The sequence below is a fragment of the Meriones unguiculatus genome, chromosome 9 (assembly GCF_030254825.1).
Source record: "Meriones unguiculatus strain TT.TT164.6M chromosome 9, Bangor_MerUng_6.1, whole genome shotgun sequence".
Lineage (NCBI taxonomy): Eukaryota > Metazoa > Chordata > Mammalia > Rodentia > Muridae > Meriones > Meriones unguiculatus.
The window spans coordinates 28982491-29009639 of record NC_083357.1 but is presented as its reverse complement, the minus strand read 5'-3'; the positions used below and the strand labels follow the sequence as shown (position 1 = coordinate 29009639).

The 27149-nt window shown below is 41.8% G+C and overlaps 2 protein-coding genes and 1 non-coding gene across 6 annotated transcripts in view; 1 reads left to right on the top strand and 2 right to left on the bottom strand.

Annotated features, from left to right (window-relative positions):
- Atxn7 (ataxin 7) overlaps positions 1–27149 on the bottom strand; it is a 166757-nt gene that overhangs the window by 95657 nt on the left and 43951 nt on the right. For 3 of the 4 annotated variants that reach the window (XM_060390980.1, XM_060390979.1, XM_060390981.1), the window contains 2 exons: positions 11042–11338; positions 10737–10805 (listed from right to left, as the gene is read on the bottom strand). In XM_060390980.1, the coding sequence (XP_060246963.1) occupies positions 10737–10805; positions 11042–11327 (355 nt within the window). In that variant the 5' untranslated portion in view covers positions 11328–11338. Of the gene's footprint in view, positions 1–10736; positions 10806–11041; positions 11339–11660; positions 11984–27149 lie in introns of those variants that run through there. The other variant, XM_021652232.2, reaches the window with a different exon arrangement.
- LOC132656747 (U6 spliceosomal RNA) lies at positions 5714–5820 on the top strand. Its single transcript, XR_009594440.1, has one exon. It is a non-coding gene; the product is annotated as a U6 spliceosomal RNA (small nuclear RNA).
- LOC132656205 (POLG alternative reading frame-like) lies at positions 11384–26873 on the bottom strand. Its single transcript, XM_060390620.1, has 2 exons — positions 26791–26873; positions 11384–12041 (listed from the first exon to the last, which is right to left on the bottom strand). Exons 1-2 carry the CDS (start codon positions 26871–26873, stop codon positions 11384–11386), a joined length of 741 nt encoding a protein of 246 aa, XP_060246603.1.

Sequence of the window (27149 nt, the reverse complement as noted above, 5' to 3'; positions counted from 1 at the left end):
ACTGGTACCGGAAACATAGTTAACTACTCAGTGAAGCCATGAATATTGGAAGAGAATTTGCAATGACTATTAAATCAGTATAAACTCTACAACAATCTAAAAAATTATCCATACACCCTAATATAAGAATAGCCTTCACCTCTTATCAAGGAAACTTCTCTTTGCAACAGACCACCATAAGAAAACTACAACCCGACCAATCAAAATGTAGAGCTGTGGAGCCCAGTCCCAATGGATACATCTACAAAATAGCCCTGCTTCTAAAGCTCAGGGAACACCGTGGAATGCCAGAGGGAAGTGGGGGTTGGGAGGATTTTAAGAGCCAAAAGAAAAGGGAATTTGTTGTGAGATTGTGCCTCCTTGTAATGTCAGAAGCTACAGCCATAAAGTCTCACCAGAATGATTGCCTAAACATGACCTGAACAAGGAAGACACCAATGGCCATGCCAAAGTGGAGGAGGAAAAGCCCATGAGTCCTCAACTTTATACAAAGAACTGCAGACAACTGAGGTATGCCAGAAGGGGAAGACATATCTTCCTGAGGAAAGAGCATACCAATTGATTATCCAATATCAAATGGTTAGGCCTGAAACCATACACACAAATAACATTATATGGAATAAGCAGGTTATATTTAGGAATATATATGTATACACATTTACATAAAAAATTAATTTACATAACAAATTAATGAAAAAAAGAAATACATTTGAAAGACGGCAAAGAGGAATAATATGGGAAGGGTTGGAGGGAAGAAAGAAAAAGTTGAAATGTTCTAATTAGAACAGATCTCTGCAATGATCATGTGTTATTTTATATATTTTTCCATTATAAGACTTTCTAGGAAGTTCCAAAATGAACAGGGTAACTTCAATGGTGAACTACTAAAAATAAAATGAAAATTACCAAAAAATGAAAAGGTAATTTTCTAAATTTCCTCACTAGGCAGAAAAACCCCAGACTATCTCTCCACATACAAAATCAATGTTGTCATTTATCCCCCTGATCCGTTTTCCAATGCAGTACAGATGACTTATTCTGTTGCCAATAATTATCTTTTTCTGACCAGAAAATGGAGTCTGAAAAGCATTCCAGGAAGAAGTCTAAATATGTACAAATGAGAAGCTTCCAAAAAAAGTATGTGCAAATCTGTACAAATAGAAAAGAGTAAACCCTCACACTAGGCTTTGCTCTGCAAGTCAGAGTGAAAAGAGACTGCTGAAGGAAAAAGAAATATCATCTCCTCCCACTATTGATTTTTTTTTTTTTCTACCATCCAAGGAAGCATAAAACTTACACTCACTTGGTACACTCCGGCCAGCATCTTAAGACTGCTAATTTCCTCACACTGCCTACATCTTGTCTGTTAAAACTGGCATCTCACTTTTCTGTTGTTCCTTGATAGCTCTTTAGAAGCACTTAATTGAAAGCAGTGTTTTCATTTCAACCTGCACACTCTCGCTTAATGCTTCCAACTAGCAGGTATTACCATTATCTATCTACATGCAGTCATTGGAGACTTAGTGAAGCAATGCAACTTTCTTCCAATCGTTCCCCTGCTAGAGCTGAGATTTGAACACAGATTTAACTCTGGAATGGGAGTTCCGAATACTGCCTCTGTTTAAAGTTGGTTTCTGCAGTATGTCATATCTTGGTGTCTTGTGGAGACAAGGATTCAGCACTCAGCTTCTCAAACATTACAGATACTGATCTCTGAGAAGTCCATACTGAAAAGAGTAAAACAAAGACAAGGCAGTCATGGGCATTTCCCAAAGCTAAACACTGTCAAAGTTAGAGGACTATCCTTTAGCCCAAAGTGATTACCTTCAGACTTTATGATTGTGAGACCAAACATGAATGATACCAATTTTATGTCTGGGGTGCCCCACATATCTCTGAAACCTCTCTGTTTAAAATATGAAGCTGAAAGGCCATGCTTATACTTTTAAGTTTTCTTCCTCAAATATGAAAAGACTCCAGTGTTCAGTAGAGCTTCACTATAAAAAAAAAAAAAAAAAAAAAAAAAAAACACGATGAAGCCTGGGTTGAAAATGGTCTTGGACTTACGGTTTCAGTCTAGATGATAATGAAGTGTTACTATTTCCTTGCCATATGCAACAGAAAAAGCATTTGATGCTCCCAGAGTTTTCATTAGAAAGAGAAATGACAAAGTTGAACTTAGTTATACACATTCTTCTCTTTCCTTTGCTCATTTATAATAACACCTTCTGTACAAGATGAATAAAAATGTAACCCTCTGCCTTTCTCTCAAAAGTAGAGTAACTCCAACTGTGAAGTCTACTAATAGCCTCTTTTTCTCCTTAGAACTTCAATCAAAATAGACTTTAATAATCACACGGGCACATTTATTAAAACTACTGGCATAAAGTTTGAATATCAATGTGATTAAAAGCAATCTTGCACTGAGCAGCTGTTAAATAGTGAAATTTCACTTCTCCAAAATCCTTTAAAAGAAAGGATTTCCTTTTAATGGTACAAATCCCAGATGATTATATTTACTCTCTGCTACAACCTTAGCTTTCATTTAATCTTTCTTTTAAAAGCCGATCATTTCTAAAGCACACGGTTCATACTCCTCAAAAGCTCACTGAGGAAACAGCTCTGGTGGCTCAAAGAGACTGGCTTGGCTCTGTGCTTTGTTTTGGGAATCTGTTTATTTGCTGATTTGGATTTTTAGTAAAATTCGTATTTTTCAACAAAATTAGGGAAACAAAGGTTGAGTTGACCTGCTCATGCTCACAAGCAGGTACACATCTGGATGGCATAGGCATAGCAAGTAGCTAAGCATGTAAACTGGAGGGCTGGCAGATCCCAAGGGTACACACTTTGAGATCTTGGTGAATTAACCTTACAGTTCTGAAACTTTTCTCATCTGTAAAGGGGAGACGATGATGGTGGATGAAGCATTACAAGGACAACTATACCACAAAACATACTGACCAAACTTGACCTGTTCTCACATACATGGGAACACTGTGAGATGCGGACACCAAAAAGGATCTTCTGAAAAATAAGTGTCTGGGGAGTCTAACATGTACAAACTACAAAGATATGTACACATAAAAACAGCAGAAGGGAGCTCATTATGTGTGTGCTAACTTACAGTATAATGGGAACAGCAAGGAAAACAATAAACTGTAGGAAAGCAAAAAGAAGAGCCGACATCATAGGCAGGTCACATGCCACAGTGACACATACATTCCTATTACTTCCTCTTAAGACAGTTTATAAGAACCTGTCAAAAATGAGTGGAGTTCGGGTCTGAGCAGGTAGTTCTGCGTGGTTTCCACAAACTGGGTCCCTGAAGGCTTGGGAATTCAGCAGAATTATGCTAGGTGTTATGCATTTTAGCAAGCACAAAATCATAAAGACATGGGACCTACAAATGCAGTCTACCTTTTTTTAATCAAAATGCTTTTGCATTTAATCAAGGTTTTCAAATAAAGCCTTCCTATTCATTCCCAAGACCTCATATAAAACTTGGTCTTCTCTAAGTCAACTAAAGGACAGAATAGGTTGTTGTGAAGAGTTTAGGAAAAAAAAAAATCCTCACAACATGCTAGGCGGAGCTGGCATGGTGGGGCACACCTTTAATCCCAGCACTTGGGAGACAGAGAGTTCTGGCCAGCCTGATCTATAGAGCAAGTGCCAGGACAGCCAAGGCCACACACAAAGACCCTGTCTTGAAAAGCAAATAATAAAAAAATCATTATATAAACAAATAAATAATGACATAGAGCTATGCAGGTGTTTCTCTCATCTACCTACTTAGCCCACCTGACACATTCTCCTGGACCTTGACGTTTTCCATTAAAAAAAAAAAAAAAAAAAAACTCACAAAACTTTTGTCCTCTTACTCCTGCTTATTATGGGCTATTATTGCAGCTTACTAGAATCTCAGCATCACTATCATGGTAAAATCTTCCTGGAAACCAGACAATAAAAGCTCTGTTGCTCCGTGAGTGAGTTGTGAGTTGATTTAGGAAAGCAATGGTAAATGACAAAAGTAGACAAGAGCTCGGGCCTGGGCAAGTGTCAAATGGTTTCCTTAAGTCACTTGTGTGGTATTGTTATTACTGGTGTGCTAGTCAGAATAAGATGATGTGGAAACAAAAATAAATTTAAAAAAAGATAATTTTAAAGAAAAAGCATGGTTGGGCACGGTGACACACACCCTTAAATCCCAGCACTCGGGATCACAGGAAAGATTTCTTGAATTCAAGGACACCCTGATTTACATAGTTCTAGACCAGTCAGTGGCATATAATGAGACCCTGTCTAAATTTTTTTTTTAAATAAAAAAAACTAGGTAAAACAAGGCACCTTCTTAAGCAAAGCCTTTTCCCTCAAAATATTTCTTCCTACCCATACTCTTCCAAAGGTAAACAAGCGCTTGGCTCAGCAACGCTAGCTTCCCCCCCCCCCCCCCCCCCCGCGACCCGGAGAGTTTAAAGAGAGTATCAATACTGTTCAGGGGTAGGGATTCCCTTCTATCAACCGTGGAACTTAGGAGGTCAAGGTCAAGGTCAGCTGACTTCTGTGATGGACCAGAGTAAAATAGCTAAGATCATAAGTTGTGTGACCTTTGCTGCACACACCCTACCCTGAACATCGCTGTTCATGGTGTGGAGGGAGCAAGCACCCAGATGTAAGTACGGGAGAGCCTGTGGCCATGTCCCAACACAGTTATCCTGAGGGACACTAATATATGATTTTCACACAATTGTCACGTCACATGAGGTTTTCTTTCAATTGTTTGGCAACATAAAAAGCCATGGGCAGTACCTGACCTCAGGCTGTAGCTTGATTAGACTATCTGTGGTGTTTAGAAGCAAGACAGAAGCCTGGTGGAAAAGGGCCTGTCTGGATCACTTGAGGTTATTTCTCCCACGGGTGAGTGCATACCCTACAACTAAAGAGCTGCCTGTCTGTCAGCCAGGTAGCTGCTCTGATCATGGCTACCCTGATGCTCATCTCCAAAGCGAGCCTCAAGTGGGGCACTCTACAGCAGATCACCTAAGCACTCCTCCTAAGTGCACTCACGTACAACTAGCCCCACGTGATTCAAAGGCAAAGAACACAGACTTCCATCCTACCTTAATAGGTTTGGTTTAAATCCCCACCTAACATGTAAGTAGACTGTAAGGAATGTCACACACAGAACCCATACACACAAGGGAGATCAGAGAAATGGCAATCCTGCATGCCTCAAAACAAAGGCACAACATACAGAAAGGCTCTATTTTATATAACACAACAAGGTGAAGCCTACGCAATCAGATAAAAAAAAATGAAATGCTAAGATGTCTGTGATATGCTTCAAAATAATTCACCACAGGACAGAGATGAAGCAAGACAGGGCCATGGCTGTCACAGGTGTCCTGTGATGGCTACAAGGAGGCTCACCAAAATGTTTTCTTTGTTTTTCTGTATTTCAAATCATACAAAGGAAAACCTTAGGGGAGGGGACCAGATACCAGAGTCGCTGAAGAGAAATAAGCTATTTCAGGGAAAGGATTTTATGGCTGTACTATAGTGTCTTTAACAGTACTGCAAATAAACACCTATCACTTTCAGTTAACTAACCACAAACCATTTTTCCCTACTAGAAAAGAAAGAGGGTGCTGGACAGATTTTGTCAATTTGACACAAGTCATCTAAGTGGTAGGAACCTCAATTTAAGAAATGTCTGGTGCTTGCTTCGGCAGCACATATACTAAAATTGGAACGATACAGAGAAGATTAGCATGGCCCCTGTGCAAAGCTGACACGCAAATTCATGAAGTGATCCATATTTTTAATATGTTAGTATAACTAAAATTATACATAATCAATAAAACTTATTTTTATTAAAAAAATAAAAAAAAGAAATGTCTGGAGAGATGTCTCAGTGGTTAAGAGCACTGAATGCTCTTGTAGAGCATCTGGGTTCTATTCCCAGCACCCACACTGTAGCTCACAACTGTCTGTAACTCCTGTCCCAGGGGATCCGACACCCTCACACAGACATACATGTAGTCAAAACACCAATGTACATAAAATAAAAAGACACATAGAAAGAAAGAAAGAAAGAAAGAAAGAAAGAAAGAAAGAAAGAAAGAAAGAAAGAAAGAAAGAAAAAGAAAGAAAGAACTGTCTCCATAGACCAGGCTGTGGGCAAGCGGGGCATTTTCTTGGTGATCAATGGGGAGAGTCCAGCACATTGAGAACAGGGACATCACTGGGGCTGGTAGTACTGAGTTCTATAAAAAAAAACACAAGCTGAGCAAGCCATAAGGAGGAAGCATGGCCACTACATCAAATCTACCTCCATGCTCCTGTCCTGCCTTCTTTTGACAATGAATTTTGATATGGAAGTATAAGCCAAATAAGCCCTTTCTCCTCGAGTTGCTTTGGTCATGGTGTTGTCATAGCAACAGTAGTAGTAACCCTGACTGCTCAACAGCATCTCTGTTACTTAGACAGTGACATCACCTGTCACAAGTGAGGCCATCATTCTGGGTTGCTAGATTTCTCCTTTGCCTAAGCACCAGGAATAAGGGGCAGTCTGTGTCTCTGCCCTTTCTGGAAAGTATAGGCAGACACTAAATTCTGGGCAAAGCAATAGCAAGCACAGACAGCCTCTAGCCTCCCCTAGAATCAAATTACAGTGGTCCCATCCACATGCCCACTCCCACACTAAATCTGGAGTATCTTCCACCTATAGCTGCAATACAATGGAAAGTCAGTCGTTTGAGAGAGGCACTCTACAGTGGCTCAGTTCAATCTTCCTAGTAGTCCCATTTATTTCATCTTTTAGCAAACGCTTACCAAGCTAAATATGCCTTCATCAACAATGTCCCTGCTCCCAGGAACGCACACAATAAAGAGTCATTACAAAACATAGATTTTCAAAGAGTGACAGAGAATAACGGAAAGCTGAGGGGGTTGGGATTACTCAAGTGGACTTCAGTGAAGCTAGAGGTAACTTTCCAGAGCAAAGCAAAGTCTCCCAGCACCACTGTTGCTCACCATCATGACATAATCTGCTTGTAAAACTTTGCTATATAAATTAAGTACTTAGAGCCAGGCAATGTGGCGCACACCTATAATCCCAACACTCCAAGACTCAGAGGAAGGTGGATCTCTGTGAGTGGGAGACAAGCCTGGTCTACAAAACAAGTCCACAACAGCCAAAGCTACCCAGAGAAACCCTATCTCAGAAAATCTAAAAAAAAAAAAAAGTTAATTAACTTTTCAGTATGGTTATCTTAGCTCACCAAAATCCACTGTGCCATCAACTAATATTGTAAGTTACAGAAGGAGGTAGTATTAAATCAGGATGCAGATGAATACTGGGCTAATAATCACTGAAAGATGACTGACATATCACCCTAACATTCACCAGCTGTGCTAAAAGGAACACGAATATACATAATACTAAAACAGGATTAATGCTATTTCCACCTAACTTAACTGTTCCAGACTTCTTCCATAGCATTAATTTTGGGGTATGAAAGAATTGGCTGGGCTGGAGAGATGGCTCCGTAGGTTTAAGAGCACTGTCTACTCTTCCAGAGTCCTGAGTTCAATTCCCAGCAACCACATGGTGGCTAATGACCATCTATAATTAGATCTGGTGCCCTCTTCTGGCGTGCAGGTGTACATGCAGGCACAACATTGTATACATAATAAAATAAATCTTAAAAAAAAAAAAAAGATTTGGTTAAAGCAAGTTATAAGAGAAAAAAGAAAAAATACAAGAGCATCTAACTTTGCAGTTTTTAAGTTTGGCACTGAGAATCCAGGAAAAGCAGCTATGGCCACTTGTCCTAGAGAGCAGGAATGCACATTATTTTGCATATTCTTTCTGGAGAATTCTGACCCCTAAAAGTCCATTTAAGGGTCCTAAGTTGAAAATACGATAAAGAGCAAATTGCAACGTCAGCTCCAACATTACCAGGAGTGGAAAGGGTCAAAAGAAGTCATTGTGCAACAAGTCATTTTATGTTATCTAATTTATTTTCATCCTCTACAATAACCTTGGGAAATGGGATTATAATTTCCTTTCCCAAATAGGAAAAGTTATTTTCAGAGAGATGAAAGAACTCATTTCATAACCCATGTTTGCTAACTCTCTGGCTCATAATCACAAATAGAAGAATTAAAGAATCAGGTACATATTCCTAAAGATCTTCCAAATGGAGAGTGTCTCCAAATCTTAACTAAAGATAATGGTAAGTAAGTCCTGACAATGTTAAGAGAACATACAGACCTATTTCATGGCTTTTCCTTTTAGGACTGTGGGTGGGTGGGCACGTTTGGATGCAAACATGCATGTAGAGTACAGAAGTCAACCTCAGGTATCAGGTCCCCTGGACCTATCCATCTTGTTTTTTGAGACATGGTGTCTCACTAACATGGAGCAGCACATCAAATGGACTAGACTGGCTGGACAGGAAGCCCAAGAGAGAGCTCTCTCTCCACACTTCCAGCAGCAGGATTAAAAGTATGTGCCGACACGAGTGTTTTTGGTGGAGAGTAGGTGGTTAATGTAGGTTCTAGGAATCAAATGCAAGGTCCTCACGCTTGCACGGTAAGCACTGAACCTTCCTGACCCTTTTTACAGTCACTGAAGCTTCAGTCGCTATCACACTTGTATTTGTCAGTGACACATGAAGAACCGACTGAACTAATCAGTGTTTACTCAAAATATGCACGCATACGCTCCAGCCAACGTGATAGCTGCAGCATCTTCTACGTGGAAACAGCAACTTTAAAAAGATGGAAGCCAGGTAGAGTGTACACACCTTTGACCCCAACACTCTGGAACTCTGGAGACAGAAGCAGGGAGAGCTCTGTAAGTTACATAGTGAATTACAGAACAGCCTGAGTTATATAGGGAGACCCTGCCAAACGCAAACAACAAAATTACCCAAGCCAAACTCTTAACAAACTCTTAATAGATTCACGATACAACCAGGGTCATGACCCCTTTGGCCTAAGGTATGAGATCTTAGAGCTTCGTAGACAATCTGCTAATGACTATATTCCCATTAGAAAATATCAAATAGAACAAAAATCAGTTCAGCCACTAAGTGTTGTTGAGCCTCAGAGATCAAGGCATTCAGAGAAACACATTCATCCTCTACAGGGGAATTACCAACAATCAGCAATGATTGTTCAGTTCAGAGACCTGAAAGCCATTTAAGAAAAACATACCCACACCAGGAATGAAAACTACGAGCAAGAGTGGATTAGGGCCTCTAAAGCTCTCCTCTAGCACTTCCTACCAGAGTTGCCACCTAGTGATTTTAATTTTCAAGCCCAGGCGGACTGCCAAGTCAACACTAAAACCGGACTAACAACTGATTTTTCCTATTGCAACATCACCAACAAGTCCTGTGCTTTCCCTCTTTCCTTTGCCCTCAAACAGTAATCCTCAAGAAAAATCAAGCGATTTGCCCTATAATCTGTTCTCACTGGAAGAAAGCATAGGGTTGCCATCAGTATCACTTCTTGGCAACATCAACAGGCCATGTTGAAAAAGCCAAACAGACAGCTGAAAAGCCAAAGCAGGGAAAAGGAAGAAAAGGAAGAGCTAAAAACCTGCAGCAGCCATGAGGTCAGTACAAAAATGAGCCAGTTTTAGATTTAGAAATCCAGCTGCCGAAGTTCTACTTCTTGAGCCCTGAAAGAAAACTCTGCCAAAATAAACGGCTACAGGTGAGAAATGAAACTACACAGTAATATGTAAGCTCAGTACTCTGAATCCCAAACTTGACTCGAGGCCATGACCTTTCTCACTACAGAGTGCCCAAGGTAAGCATTAGGAATCAAAAGTCGACTACTCCCAGAAAAAGGGTACCCTCAAAGACAAATCTAAGCTTTCAGATTCCTAACTTGACTTTTATTGATAGGCTACCTTTAGCCATCTAACGAAAGGAGCCGTCTACCAAGTAGCTTAAGATCAGCCAATCGGTAGACTTTGATTTTACTGTTTATGGTTAGTGAAATTCTAGATTTTTGTGCCCTTACCTGGCAGAGCCAACAATCATGCAAATTCTACTGAGTGCACTCTTAGTTGTGATGATCTACGGAAGCATCCTAAACTCTTGCTTTAAATCCCACACAAAGAAGGGTACAGGGAAGTAAAATACTATTTAAAGTTCAAATGCCTGTCACGGTGTTGAACACCTTTAGCCCCAGCACTCAAGAGGCAGAGGTGGGCAGAACTCTGAACCCAGCCTCATCTACAAAGAATGTTCCAAGACAGCCAAGGCTACACAGAGAAACCCTGTCTCAAAAAAACCAAAATAATGATGATGATGAAGTTCAAGGTTGACTCTCGTTGCTTTAAGAAAACCTGCCTTGGTCAAGGTTTCTTCTCTACAGCACCCTCAGAGGTGTGTGGAACTATTTTCCAATGCTTAGAAGGCTGTTTCCTCCCCCGGTGTTTTCCATGACAACTAAAGGGATCTAGGTTAAATTCCCTGCCAATTTCCTATGCACATCACTTTGAAGCGCTGTTCTGGCTGCACCCAGGTTTCCAGAGGGGATCCAGGTCGCTGCCTTTAACAGAGCTCCTAGAAACCAGCTTTTTCCAAATGCTCTGCCCGCCCTCTTCCAACCACTTCAGGAGCATCCTCAATGTGGCAAGCAGGGAAGGTGGGCTGAAGCAACAAGAAAACTTCCCCGTGGTTGGGTACAAACTCCACCAGGGGGGCTGGACTCACCTTCCCGACAGAGCCCCATGACTTCGCGGTTTTTCCCAAACTCCTTGAAACTTTCATCCAATTCGGTCCCTAGGAGATACACACACACAGGAGGAGGGGAGAGGCAGGTCAGTGGCCAGGAGTGTGACGCACGCTCACGCACGCACAGGGTAGGTGTGGGCACCTCCGCGTTCCACAACCCAGCGAACGATAGCATCTCTGACCCCCGAGGGGGCGGGTCGCAGGACACGGCGCGGGGGAGGGGAGCGGGGCTGGAGAAAAGGGGAGGCAGGGGGCGTGGGGAGCGGGGAGGCGTGGACACTCACCATCCTTCCCAGGAAGTTTGGAAGCTTCCACCCACAGATTCCACGACTGTCCCAGCATCGCTTCAGGACTGGGCAGGGGCCTGCGCTCCCCCGCCGTCGCCATGGCGCCGGCCGAAGTGGTGGCGGCCCCGGGGCCGCCGTCCTCCGGCCGCGGGCGCCGCAGCGGCGGGTGCTGCCGCTGGGGCTGCAGAGGCTGTGGCTGCTGCTGCTGCTGCCGGGCGGCCGCTGCTCCGCCCGCCGCGCGGCGCGGCTCCCCCCTGACGTCATCCGCGGCCCGCTCCGACATTCTTTCCGCTCCTACAATGTAACAAAAAGGGGGAAAAGAGTGGCGCGGGGCCGCTTTTAAGGAGGCGCCGCGGAGTTCCGGCGGCGTGCGCGGCCCGCAGGCCGGTGGTGCTGACAGTCCCCGGCCCCCCCGGGCCCCGCCGCCGCCCCCGCCCGGGCGCAAAGTCCGCGGCGCCGCTGGCTTTCGCTTTCGCCTCCCGCGGCCCTCGCAGGGCGCCGGCTGCGGCCGCCACTGCGGCGCTGGCTGCCCGGCCCGGCCCGCCTCGGGAGGCCGGCACGCAGGCCGCCCCGCCGCGGCCTCAGCCCGTCCGCGCCCCCGCCCGCGGCTGCCCACCCTGCGGCCGCTCGCATCCCGGCCCGGCCGGCCGGCAGCCCCGCTCCTTCCTTCCGTCCGCGAGTCCGTCCGAGCGGCGGCGCCCGGCCGGCTCCCTTAAGCGGAGGCGCCTCCTGTCGCCTCCTCCCCCTCGCCGGTCCCTCCCTCTCTGCTCGCTCCGGCGAAGTTTGCACGTCAAGCCCCCGGAGTGGAGCCAGGGCGAAGTCGGAAACGCAGCCACCTATGGAAGCGCCGGCCGGCCGGCCCCGGCGCAGCGACGACTGCGTCGCCGAGGCCCTCCCTCCCGAGCCTCCGGCACCGGCACTCCTCTCTGAGCTCGCGGGCGGCTGCACAGTAGCTGGAGCATGAATGGGAAGCCGCCACTGTGCGGACGCCCGGCAACTAAGGAGCCAGGGGCAGGTGTGGAAATGCCGCCCAGGTGTCTGCCCGGAGCCCCCACTGCACGGGAAGCCGTGCACGTGTACCTCCGTGCCCACAACTGAAGGTCACACTGTGTGTCCCGGGAACTTGACAGCAAGAGGGTGGCCCTCAAAAAATGAGTCTATCACTTTTAACTAGAATTGTTAGTCTCTCACTCTTCATGGCCGTCTTTCCTAGGATCGGATGAGAGCCCGTGGCTTAGGTAACATACAAAATCTGACACTGGTTGGTCAGATTTGATCACTAAATTAGGCACTAACACATAAACTTACCCCTGCCCCAATATGCACATACACAACTTTTGCTTAAGTGATGGCCTGGGAATCACCAAACAACTATAGTATTCATAGTAGTGGACCACAAGGAGCCTTTAGTGAATGTTCCCATTATTCTGTTATCACAAATAATGTGAAAACTGGAGACAAAACTGAATGTAAGCATGATGTTTAACATGCCAGGAAGCAGCACTTTTCTAAGCTGTTCATGGCCTCTGGTTACAGGTGCTTTCTAGGTAGGTGAGGAGGAGGTGCGCTCTCTGTACTTGCTGTTATTATTTGTTTGTTTTTTTTTAATCACAAATCTCTAGTAAGACAGGTGTGACCAACTTCTCTGGTTGAAGAAATTCCTAACTTACAAAAACCTTTAAAATGAAAGCAAAAGTGACTAAGGAATATTTCCATAATACATTAAAATCAGGACTCAGTGAAAGGATGTGATTTAGATACACGTTTAAAGTCTTAAACTGGGGGTGGTGGTGTGTACCCACAGTCCCCACTTGGGTGGATGAGGAAAGAGTATCTGCAACACAGTAGTCCAGACAAGGCTGGGATACACAATAACTAGTCTTAAATAAAAAAAAAAAAAAAGCATAAACACAATGTTTGTTAGACACATTTAGAAATTAATGTGTAGCTCCCCACCCCCTGGATTGCACACAAATAAATCCAAAAAGGGGCAGTTGCTCCATGAACCCTCAGGCTCTACACCTACTGTTTCAACTAACTGAAGGTTGGAAATAGACTTTTTATATTTTACATGTAAATATTTTTTTTATTTCCCTAAATACAATGGAACAACTATTTACACAGAATTTACATTTTATGTGAGTATTGTGCAGAAATGATCTGATGTATATAGAAAGATGTGTGTGGGTTATGTGCCATTTTATAGAAGGGTCTTGAGCATTAGTCAATTTGGGTATGGGGGGGGTCTGGAATACCAAGGGATGGATGTAATCAAAACTGATTGAGATGACTGGAAGATTTTTAAATTTAAAAATGAATTTCTGTATGTTTTACCTTCCTATATGACTATCAGTGAGCAAAATACAAGGTTAAAACGCACATTACCATTACAAATTGACATAGTTTATGTGTCTCCAATGCAAATTTTCAAATTTTTCATTAATCCTAAATCACTGAAACATATGCATAAATGTTTCCCAAGATACAATATATACAATTTATTTATTACTCTGAGTTTTGTTATCCTACATTTAAGATCAATTAAAATTTGAATTCTACCAGTCCTTGGGACTGCTCAGTTAAAACTTAGAAGCATAACCTTTGAGATAGCAAAACCACAGAAAGCCACTGAGATAGCACAAGGAGCTTGTATATGTTGAGTACAGATATTCTGATTGCTGGAAGTATAGAGTGAGAATGAAAATAAAGGACAAATGGCAAACATGAAGTACGGTCTCACTTCCTTAAACACTGCTTGATTCTTCCGCCTTCACAATGATAATATAACTTTCACCCAATGAAGAGCAATATGTCAGTTTGAATTCCGCTTGATAATTCTTTTGTTTACAAAGTTTTTAGCTAGTATGAAAACAGAGAGAAGTTAAAATGATATACTGAATCTCAGCATCATAACAGTTATTAAAAATCACAGCTGTATACAGTCAAAGTTGTGTTATTTATAACTGGCAAAAAAGTTAAGTGTGGTGGCACATGCCTTTAATCCCCCCACTGGAGAAACAGTGGCATGTGGATCACTGTGAGTTCAAAACTAGCCTGGTCTACATAATGAGCTCCACAACAGCCAGAGCTTCATAATAGAGAGAACTTCTCAAAAAAACAAACAAACAAAACAAAACTAACATGAAAAGGGAGGTGGGACTCTAAAGCCAGTCTTCTTGTTGCTGGCTTGATAGTAGCTCTTCCATTCACAAATATGCAACCTTCCTTGGGCAAGTTACCTAGTTTCCCAGTATGTCCGTTTCTTAATCTGTAAAACACAGATCATGCCAGGCTTCTTGGGACTACAGAAAAAGATCCTCTGAAAGCACTTAGTGCCAAGCTTAAATAATGTGACTTGCATCAAACTAAACAACCCAGTCCTGAATGCAAGAGTATCTGTAGCATTGCATATCATGACATTTATAACCAAATTAAAGAGGATGTAGAGAAGCAGTTCCTGCCATTTCCTGGCCACGTCCTCTTTGTCTTTACCACCCATCAAAAGTCCTAATGCTTTATAGAAAAGAGATTTCTGGTATTATTTACAGTTATTTTAGGTCTCCTAATTAGTAGTTTGAAGAGTTACCAATGGAAGCAAAACGGAAAAAATTCAGAGAGTAAGAAAGTGCATCTGCTATTCAAATGTTGGCAAGCTTTTTAAAGTATTCCTTCTACAAAGAACATTGTTTGTGAACAATAATAAAACAAATCCAAATATTTAGTTTTTCCTGTCAGGAAAAAACTTACGAGCTTGTTTCTAAATATTCCACTCTTTATGCCCCCTCCCAAACTATAAAGAAAATGGCCCATATAGCTTACATACATTTAATATATTGTCATGATATGCAAGTGTGTCTTGTACAGAATCAATACTTCAGTACTTCTCTATACTTTAAATGCTACATATTTTATAATATTTGAATAAGGAAGTTATAATTTAATATGCAGTTCCTGATTGCTTACTATATATTAGGCATCCTAGGAGGCATCTGTTTAAAAAAAGCAACTTCACAGAACATATGAAAAAATTAACAATTAAGCATTTATCAAAATGCCTATGTTAAAAGCTGCTCATACAATCAGAATGTATGCAGTTTAAAAATAAGAGTGGATACCAGCACTCAGGAAAGCAGAGACAGATGGATCTCTATGAGTTCAAGGCCAGCCTGGTCTACAAATTGAGTCCAGGACAGCCAAGGCTAACAGAGAAAACCTGTCTTGGAAAACCAAAACAACAACAAGAAAAAACACTCATAAGATTCTAGAGCCTACACAAGCATTTTTGTTTGGGGGAAAACCAGTAGTCCCAATACAACGTTTTAATAAACCTGGAAACCAGTAACTTAGGTACATTAATGTGTGTAAATTACAGGGTTAGTAACAGAGAGTCTCTATTATCAACTTCAAAATCAGATTTGCTGAATTAGGAATGTGTAGGCTCTTTTTTTTTTTTTTTTTTTTTTTTTTTAGAGCCTTGGTCATACCCTCTCTTGTTCATCTGGCCATACCTCTCTTCCTTCTGTTTTCTGGGCTCTGCTCTATATGAGGGGTCTTTTTTTAGGCCCTTCCTTAACTATTCCCTCTAGTGACATATTGTGCAGCTTATCATGAACATATCGGTAGTCTAGCAGAAAAAGAATGGTGAATAAACTGAATTCACCAGCTCAGTAGCCAGAATTTGCTGACAATCAAGTGCAAAATTAGAAATAATAAGAATGTTACAACAGTGAAGACCTAAAGATAATTATCTTTATGAAGACTTGACCTATATACATATTCATTCTACAAAATGCACTGCTTACTACTCAGTTCAAAGCCTTTATTTGGTTTAATCTTTTCTGTCCACGCGCATGCATGTGCTTATGTGTGTGTGTATTTGTGTGTGTAGTGGTATATTAATTATATCACCGAAACAGTCATCAGTTAGAACTAACTGCTTAAAAGTAGAGACAAATTTAAACCCACAAGTTTATAAATTATAGCATAAAGGTAATTCATAAAATATAATCGATAATACCCAAATATTTCTAGATGTTTAATAGCTACCTGAAGCATAATGATAAATTTGATTTGAAATCTTTGAAGTCTTTAGGTTGAGGAATTAAAAAATTAAGCAGAGTTTAAATAATATAAAAAAATAGAAAACAGGCACAACATTAGCAATAAAATGAGGCCTACTGCATAGAGTTTTAGTGTTCTGCCTGCTATGCAGCAAAAAGCAGAGGTTAACACACTGTTAGAAACAATTCCCTATGTCACTGCTGTACCGACAAAGCTTTCCCTGAACTGACTTGCAAATCTGCCTTCTAAAAGGCCAAGGAGTTAAGAGCACTACCACCTTCTATCCGCATGGCTCTGGGGAAATCACCCAGCCTCTCTTGTATTTGTTTCTTCAATTACAGGAGGGAAAGAAAAAGATGCATTTTAGAAGAAGCACTAAGAAATCATCAGTGCAAACCATACAGCTGCTACTCTTGCCAGCACCACATCTGTCATGTGGTAAACCCCAATTTTATCCTGTCCACATTATATTTGTAGGTGGTTTTGCTGAAGACATTTATTTAACATCAGTCCTCGCTCTCACATTTTGAGGGGCTCCCCCATAGACTACAGAAAGAAACAAAAACTTATAGCATTCAAGGGTCTCTACAGACTGCCATGCTTCAGCTCCACCACTTCTATGGATTCAGTTCCTTCCTGTCAGAATTCCATATCCCAGGCCAAGGCAGTGCCTCCACAGCTTCCTAGGGCTCCCACTTCCAGCCCTCTGGTGCTTTCTTTGTTCATACAGGTCACGCCATCTAAAATATACCAACCCACCCACACCTGGTTAACACTCTACCAGCCAATGAAGTTTGTCCTGAAGTTTTTTTTCTTTTACAAACTCTGTCCTGATCCTTCTCACTAAGCACATGGGAAGTCGTCTCTACCACTAAGTCACAGAACTTCAAGGGGTCAACAGCACGTGCTCTGAAATCAGAGCAGCAATGTGACCAGTGTATCAACGTCCCAGGGTTGGAAAGCTTGCATTTCCATATAAGGGGGTCATTTGGAACCTGGAACTCACTTTCTCAAACTATAGTATGTGAGCTGGTCCCCAAGCCCGTTGGAGCTGAACTCTTAAAGAAAAACAGTCCAGGTGTTTTAGTGCAAGACAGACAAAATAGCACAAATGTTTCTTCCCTCTTTCCTTAGCAAGGGCCAGGTGTTAAGCCAAGCCACCCTGGCTTTCCATTTTTCCCTCGTACCTTGATCCAGTAACTTATCTGGATTTTCTTGCTTCAGAAAAAAACAAACTGTTAAACAAAACTTTCATTACCTTTTCTCCTTTTGAGTAGTAAATTCCGCCTTATGAGAAGGAAAAGGACTACAGATTTGCAATTTTAAGTATTTGTCACTAGTATGTGTTTGAAGAACTATCCATGACTGTGGTTCCCTATTTTTTCTTCTGCTAAGTGCACATACACACACACACATACACACACACACACACACACACACACACACACACAAATTCTCATATGAAAAGCAATCCCAGCACTCAGGAGGCAGAGGCAGGTGGATCTCTGTGAAGCCAGGGCTACAGGAGAGGAAGGAGAGAAAAGAGGAGAGAGAAGTGAAAGCATTAGAAGAAAGGAGGGGAGGGGAGCGCAAGTAGGGGAGGGGAGGGGCCATTCTGTTTTAAATGTCATCATCAGTAGCTGAGAGCGTATATTCAGACCTTCCTGTGTTGTAACTCAGATTCTCTTTTGACGAAAAGAAAAAGAACCTGGAGACTTTAATTCTTTCAATCCCATCCCTTACATGAAGAACTGTAAGAACAGAAAAGGGGAACTGAAAATTCTTTTTTTTTTTTTTAGTTGAGCAAATATCTTTATTGAATGGTGGGGCATCTTTTGGGTACATGCCCAGAAGTATTATAGCTGGATCTTGAGGTAGCACTATTCTTAATTTTCTGAGAAAGTGCCAGATTGATTTCCAAAGTGGTTGTACAAGTTTACATTCTTGATGAAAAACATGCCTTTTATTATTTCCAAACCTTCTTGCCTCTCTCTAGAACACGAGCATCATTCAAATGGTGTCTGTGACACTGGGAGCAATCGTAAATGTGCTAGAATCCCACAAATATTTCTTGGAGAGAACCAAACAGATACGGTGTACTTCATTAAAAGTAAGTTCTTATGATCAAATACATCTTGAAGAAAGTAAAAAGATAATGCAGCCACTGATGTACTGTTTTGGGTTTTTTGTTGTTTTGTTTTGTTTTGCTTTTTAAGGCAGGATTTCTCTGTATTACCTGGGGAATCCTGGAGCTCATTCTATGGACCAGGCTAACCTCAGAGATCTGCCTGCCTCTGCCTCCAGAATGCTGAGATTAAAGGTGTGTGCCGCCATCACCCAGCTCACAGAAAGGATTTTTACCCTTGGGTTTTGTTGTTTGTTTCTTATTTTTGTTTTTCTTTTTGTCAATATAGTTCATCTGCTGAGGCACTTGTATATGTAACAATTATAAAGATGGCAGAGTACAGACACACCTGCATTCCACACATAAAGATATATACACAGAAAAAATTAAAAGTAATTGAAAATATATTAGCAGAGACTGTACCTACTAGGATGGCTGTACTAAAAAAAAAAAAAAAAAGGTTCACACAAAAAAATTCCATACATGAGTGGTAGGAAGTACCCTATCCTTAGGGACCTTAGGGACCTACTTAGGTTTACGAGCTAAATGCTTGGTCCAGTCTTCAGAGTTCACGGAGGGCCACTAAGGAACAGCTCCATGGGGAAGGATGAAAACTAAAGTTGGTAGGAGCGGTTATGATGTGGGTAGTGCCCTGGGAAGGTACAACTCTTCTCTGTCCCACTCCCTAGATTCTATAAGGTGGGCAATTTTGCTCTTCAGTGCCCTCCAGCCATCATAATGTTCGATAGCAATGCAGGCCTTACACAATGGACCCATAAAGCTATGGAAGTATAAAACCTCTGAGCCAGGCATGGTGGCTCACTCCTATAATCCCAGCACTCTGGGAGGCAGAGGCAGACAGATCTCTGTAAATCTCAGACCAACCTGGTCTACAAAGTGAGTCTAGGACAGCCTGGACAAAGAGAAACCCAGTCTCAAAAAACAAACAAATAAAAACAAAACAAAACAAAAAAAACTTCCTCTGTAATCATGAGCCAAAATAAATCTTTCCTCTGTTTAAATTGTTTTTCTGAGGTATCTGCCACAGCAACAGATGCTAACATAACCATAATCACCATTATTATTATTATCTGGATGATTCATGTATGAATTATGCAAAGCAAGCAAATCCATGGATCCAGGAGCCTGAAGAAGGGAGTACAAGGAACATAGCTTAAGATGGACAGAGTCTCCTTCAGAGATGCTAGAAACACTGTGCAGCTAGACATCAGTGATGGTGGCACAGAGAAACAAAACAAAACATCAAACTGCACATTGTAAATGGGTAATTCAACAGTGTCTGAGCTGCATCCACAAGGCCAACATTTAAATTTGGGAAATTTCACAAAAAATTCATGATTGACTTCTGTTGAAAAGGTTCTATGGGAAGGCCAATCCTGGAGCTCATCTCGGCCACTGCCTCACTAGGGACAGGAGGAGTGCATGGTGTCCACAGCAGTGATTCTCAACCTTCCTAACATTGTGACCCAATTCCTCATGTTGTGGTGGCCCCAATCATAAAATTACTTTGTTACTTCTTCATAACTGCAACTTTGCTACTGTTATGATTGGTGATGTAAACATCTATCCTTTCTGATGGTCTTATGCAACTTCTGTAAACAGGGGTGGCTACCTCTAGGTTGAGAACCACTCACTGGTCTACATCATCTGACAGCCGCCAGGAGCCATCTGACAGCCGCCAGGAGCCAGTGAGTTAACAGGCTTACAACCTGAAGGAAGGCTTAGAGGGTAAGAGCTTGCTTTCTGCTCTTCCACAGGGGCCACACGGTGGTTCACAACTGTCAGTAACTCCAATGCCAAGGGATCTGATACCTTCTGATAGCCTCCTAAGATACTGCATACATGTGGTACACAGAAATACATACGGGTAAAACAGTTACATACAAAAAATAGTAAAAATAATCTTTAAAAGCATGCTTCAAGCTGACACATAGTGATTAATAAACGTTGATAACTTTATGTTTTATGATCCCTCATATTCTTTTGTTTTTTGGTTCTTGTTTTTCAAATAGGTCCTCATGTTGCCCAGGGTAGCCTTAAACTCACTATGTTATCAAAGCTGCCCTTGCATTTCTGATGTCCCTGCTTTCACCTCAAACATGCTAGAATTATAAGCATAGGCCATTCTAACTCAGCTCCTTGTCCTCTTTCCAAAAGGTCTGGGATATTTATGTTTCAACTATTTTGTTGTTGCTTTTAGAAATAAAAGTACAGCATGTGACATTGCAGTCCAACAGGAAGAAACGGAAAAAGAGCCAAGACAAAAATTTTAAAGCAACAAGCAAAATAATATCATATGGGAACAGTAGTGAAAGGTGATGGAGACACACCCATGCACAGACAGGCTGCCTAGAGGACTCCAGGCGTGTGGAAGGTGGGAAGCAACAAGTCTAAGTCTTCATACTTAGAACAGTCCAGGTAACTCTAGACTTGCCCAAACACGGTAACAAGCTCTACTCCCTTGCCCTTAAAGGGATTTCATATACTATTCATATTTTAAACAATACTTTTATAACCAGACCCTTCCAAAAGCTATTTTATAAAAGGAGAAACTAAATTTGAGGCTTTGGGGAATGGTCACAAAGCTGCCTCCAGGGATCAGCAATAGCATGGTTTCCTACAACCAGAAGCCCTTTCTTCTGCCCAAGACAGGGCTTTTAACCTGTACTGTTCCCAAAGACCATTTCCTTCAGTCCCCTTCTCCCTTCTACCCCAATGCTTTCCAGCTACTGAACTGGCTGAACACCCTGGCTCTGCAGTCAGTGTCCCTCACTACCCAATCCAGACTTTCTAACCTCCTCACCCACTCCCCTTTGCAAACTCTCCTCTAGCTAAGCCAACTACTGTGTCCAGAACACAAACTATTGAGGCATGAAAGTTTTTTGTAAAGGGGCTAGAGAGATGGCTCAGCAGTTAAGAGTACCATCTACTCTTGGAGAGGTCCTGAGTTCAATTCCCAGCAACCATATGGTGGCTCATAACCATCTATACTGGGATCTGATGCCCTCTTGTGGCATGCGGGTATACATGAAGATACAGTACTAATCTACATAAGATAAATAAATCTTCCATAAAAAATATTTTTGTAAACACCATTATCTTTTTTTTATTTGCGTAGCCTTGGCTGTCCTGGACTTGCTTTATAGACCAGGCTGGCCTCGAACTCAAAGAGCTCTGCCTGCTTCTGCCTCCCAGAATGCTGAGATTACAGGCTTGTGCCACCATACCTGGGAAACGCCATTATCTTTTAATTTCCTTATACATTTTTTCATTCTATTGTGTCTCTGTGTGTGTACATGTAGTGTATTCGGGTCACAGACTGATATCAGTTTTCTTATTCTATCACTGTACCTGGGTTTTTCTGAGTCAAAATTTCTCCCTGAACCTGGAGCTCACTGTTGCAGCTACGATCTCCTAGCCAGCAAACCCCTAGAATCTACCCATCTGTACCCCAGCACTAGATTACAGGCCCAGGGCTTCAGCTGGCTTTCTGCATGTTTACTGGGGATACTGAGGCCCCTGCTTTACCAAGTAGACCATCTCCCCAATCCTAGTGTCATCATTCATTTATTCATTCATCCATTTATTTACTTACTTACTTATTTATTTTTTATTTATTTGGGATTGTGGTAAACATAAAATAAAATCACCATTTTAACCATTTAAAAATGTACAACTAAAGGCATTTTATTAAATTCATAGTGTGGTACAACAAACGTCATAATGTTCAACATTTTACCACCCCAAGGAAACCCCAAACTCATAATGACATTTTCTGAGCTTCCTCTGATCCCTAAGAAATCCTCCCTCTGTAGATGTGCCTATCTGAGATATCTTCTGTGAATGGAGCCATACAGTATTACATACATTGAGTGCCTGGCTTTCTTCCTCTAGCACAAGTTTTCAAGATATATACGTGGAGTATGTATCAGTATTTTGTTCCTCTTAGGGTAAATAATAGTAGTTCCCTCTGGTCCAGTTTCACTTTCTATGCATTCGATTACTAACAGTCAATTTCCATCTGAAAATAAATGGAAAATTACAGAAATAAGAAATTTATAAGTTTTAAATTGTGTACTATTCTGAGTGGTGTGATTTCCAATCATTCCTCAACAGCATACTCAATGTGAGAATTATCACTTCATTCAATGGATCCACACTGTATACTACTTCTCTGCTAGTTCTACGATGGAAGTAGTGAGCTATTGGCACACAGCAGAATTTCACAGCATAATTTAGATTGACTTCAATAGCTTTATTTTCTTATATTAGCCATTAATGCTTCACAAATCATTGAGGAATGCCTTATGGTATAGATTATATCCCTTATCCTTTTTGGAGATCTAATACACTGTTGTCTTTTTGCCTAAGCTATTAGAACTGCCACTGTACAAATAGTCTCACTGCTTTTACCTTACTATCTATAGTCTATATTACTATCTGCTGTGGCCCCTGTGGTTCTATTAACAGAAAGCTGACATTTGTCCTGTACTTCTCTTAGATAAAAGCTAAAGCCCATTCAATGGGCTTTAAGGTCACAGACATTTTTGTTACCTGCCTGATTTCATGCACTACCACTTTCTCCCACATGCTCACTCAGAGCTGCCTCTTCTCTTTCTTAGACAGTCTGTACTTTCCTTCTTTCCCTCAGCTGTGTTCTCCCCAACACAGAGCTCAACAGCTTACTCTTTCAGCACTAAAGGCCAAGTGTCACCTTCTCAAAATCCTACCTTACTCACTGCCATTTAAAATGTCAAGCCCTGCCTCTTAGTAGCACTCAACATTCTCCTGATCCTGCCCTATATTCTTTCTAAACAGTCACCATCTAATACAAGAAATACTATATTTCCTATGCTTGCTGTCTTCTATTATTTCGTTTCCAATGAAAGCTAAGTATAGTGTGGCCATTAAAGAAACAAGGTAGACGTTTCTCAAAAACATTTAAAACAAAATCACTATATTCCTTAGCAAAACTAAAGCCCAAAAGGGAAAACAGCAAACCTTGCCCTTACTCCAGTCCAGCATCTGGGATGATGCAGTGAGGTGGGCAGCCCTTCCCTTGCACTTTTTTTTGTTGTCGGCAGCAGGGACCATCTCTCTTAGAGCAGCTCCAGCCCATGCCTGGAGCTTGATTCGGTGGATATCCTATGGTTCTGACATCTGAAATTTGGTGGTCATCTTCAAAGTTTCATGCAGTAGGCTCTCAGGGTCTTCTTGCAGTTGACTTCTTAAAGTCAAGGGGGCCACATACTGCCTACCTCAACATCTCTCTAAAATTATGGCTTAGAGATCCCCTCAAATCTTATACCTTTCATGCTTGCAAAACAAGTACCACATGGGTGGCACTACCAAGTTCTGCTGCCAGCTTAGGATGGAGCTGCCTCAGCCTTCCCAGGCTGACCCTGGAAGACACATCCCTGGAGGGCTGCTTTGCACACAGGATCCTTTGCATTCTCAGTCAAGGTTGTCTCCTTCAAATGAATTTACATTTTTGTGAGATGGAGCCTCATTGAGGCTCATTCCTGCCAATGAGTTGTCCTGCCCTCCAGGCACTTACCTATTGTTCCAGCGCAGGTACCAGGTTTCTCTTCAATGGTATGATTCTCTTTAAGAATTACAACTATTTTTAAATGGCCTGGGCCTTTTTAGCTGTGAACTGGCGCACACTCTTTTCTTTGCCAAACGGTAGCATTTTCATCATTCTGTTCCACCTGTTGTTCTCTCTCACTGTAAATCTGGATTAAGTACTGAGCACAACCTGAATGTTATCTTGTCTTAAAATTTCTCTGCCAAACAAATTATTTCATTACTTTTCAGGCTAGTCTCGTACAAGTTCTCAGTGCACAAGCAAAATAAAGTCTGATTCTTTGCCATAATATAACATGAAAAGCCTCTAGTTCAGTTCTACCCAGGGTCCTTGTTTCTTTCTGAAGCTTCATGAAACTTCCACTTGTCTGCATTTTTCTCAGTATTTTGGTCTTCCAGGCTCCCACCAAAATGTCCCATTGATCTCTGCTTACATCATTCTATAGCTTTTTCAGCCCAGTTACCCATTCTTCTGACATTTCCTCCTGCAAGCCAGGACCAAAGACCTACAAACCATATGGTCAGGGTTACCATAGCAACAACTGCACTTCTTTCACCCCCTAGCACCAATATTCTGTATTATAGTTATTTGTCTGTTGCTGTGACACATGCACATACACATGCACACACACATACACACAAAAGCCTAATGTAAGGAAGGAAAGGCTTGTTTGGTTTGGTTTGGTTTGGTTTGGTTTGGCGTGGCGTGGTGTGATATGGTGTGGTGTGGTGTGGTTTGATTTTTTTCCATCTTAGAGTTTCAGAGATATAGGCCACTGAAATGGGAAGAAATGGAGGCAATCTCCTGAAGTTACTGGTCTCACAGACTCTATTCAAGAAGCAGAGAGATAGATCCTGGCAGCCAGTTTGTTTTCTCCTTCTGATTTAGCCTCGGACGTCTGCCCTTTGGATGCTATGGCCTATATGCTGGATGGACCTTCCCACTCATTAAATCTGGGTATAGACTCCCTCAGACATGTCCAGAGATTTATCTGCTAGTTGATTCTGTATCCTGTCAAAATGAGAATATCAGCTGCCACATGGTAGTGCAATAATGCAGATGCAGAAGAAAGCAAGTCAGAGTAATGTCTCGCTTATTTCTGGAACCTAAAGAATGTTGAACTTAACAAACAGATGGTGATTTCCAGACACCAGAATTTAGGAGCAATTTAGGTGAAAGAATACAAACCCTTGGCCAAATGAGAATACGTTCAAGAAAATGATTCTATAAGGCAGGGTTTATAGATGATATATACCTGAAAATTGATGACAAGGGGACGTAGTGGTACAAACTTTTAATCCCAACACTCAGGGGCAGCCTGATCTATAACAGGCCAGCAAAAGCTACATAGTGAAGCCCTGTCTTTATTTTCTCTTTTATTTTCAGAGCTGAGGACCTTGCGCTTGCTAGACAAGTGCTCTACCACTAAATCCCCAACCCCGAGGGCCTACCTTTAAAACAAAAGAAGAAACAGAGAGACAGGGCGACAAAGAGACAGAGAAACAGATAAGAAACTGCTAAGACAGTAGATCTTAAATATTCTCAATATAAAATGAAGATTAACCATGTGTGACAACATTTACTATTTAATCATTTCAATGTATGCATTCAAAGCAATATACTGTGGATAACAAATACATGTAACTTGTATTTACTGGTTAAAAAAGTGAATAAGAGAATTTTGTATTCCTTAAGATTATCAAGTTATCTCTCGTGTAAATTGGGCTCTGTAAGCACTGCCTGAGGAAGGGCCTGCACAGAGAGAGGCTGCCACTTGAGACTGGCCCTGGGCTTGACACATCCTCGCAGTCCCATCTGGCCCGCTTGACTCTGCTTTCTGTTCCTACACTTCTGAGTGTGTGATGCTTCTTTCCATATCTTTTTGTTTACTTCCTGGCATAGTACAAGACTTTCCTACAGTATCACATAATGCTTCCATCAGTACAGTACTCAAGCGTATATGTCATATAGTCCACAGAAACTACTGCCTATTCTTCTATTAGTTCTTCAACAGATAATCTCTTTGCACACAGAAGATCCCAGTAAATGACTCTGCATTAAGGAGATTCTTTGGTATTTTTTCAAAAAAAATTTTTTTCCTTCCTGGACCCCACTACTACCAGTGGCCACCAACCACGCAGGAAAAGCCCTGTCCCCTCTTTTGTTACCTGTCCAATATTTCACAATGAATATCAAACATTATGATGACTCTAATGATGATCACTGACAATACTACTGCACATCTGGTCCTTCAGCATAGAACTAGAATATTAATGGGTGTATTTTATAGAGCATAGGTTTCATAGCCGACTAGCTCCTGTTCTTTTAAATACAAAACTGCCACATTCCTGAAGCTTACACTTTGGTAATAGTGAAAGTGTTATCTTTGCAGATGAATGTGCATACTGTACAGTATGTTTCCCAGTTTTGCTACACTTACTTAAAATCTGACTCAAGCATGCATTTGTTGCCTAAGTATATGCTATTTCTGAGTTTGAAATTTCTTTAGTTCTTCCTGCCCGAATTCTGTTCAGTTGATTCTTCAATGACTCAGCATAAACTGAATTTTAACTTATAACTGACCCCCCCTCCCATTTCCTTTAAGGGTAGATAGAAGGGTCATATCTTACCACTAATCTAACTCTTCCCGGTGGTTCAGAGAGATGGTTCATTAGGTCAAGGCATTTGCCATAAATCTTGACAACCTGAGTTAATTCCACAGACCCATATGACAGAAGAGAAGCAAGTCCTACAAGCTGTCCTCTGACCAACTTGTGCATCCATGTGTACACACAAACACAAGACAGAGTGACACACAGAGAGACACACCATAAATGGATGTCATAAAAACTTGCACTCTTGTAGGAATTCTTACCTCTCCTCACACTCTGTGACACTTAGCCCTGCTCTCCTCAACACTGACTGCACAGTGTAGTGAGAGGCTGCCCTGACTGCAACTGCTCTCCCCGAAAGACCTCGGACTGCTGCTCCACACTGTACGGGGAGGGAAGGCTCGAGCTGGTGATGTTGGACATGGGGAAAAACTATGAGGGCTTACATACTGGACAACAACCTTTGGAAAGAGTGGGCAGAGTTTAGTAGAGAGCTGGGAATCCTGTCTCTAAAGAATTCCTGAAACGGACCAGCTGGTGGTGGCATATGGCTTTAATCCCAGCACTTGGGAGGCAAAGGTAGATGGGTTCCAGGCAAGCCTGGTCTACATAGTGAGTTCCAGGATAGCCATGGAAACATTTTCTCAAAATAACCAACCAACCAAACAAATTCCTGAGCCTTGAACAAATGTAAGTTCA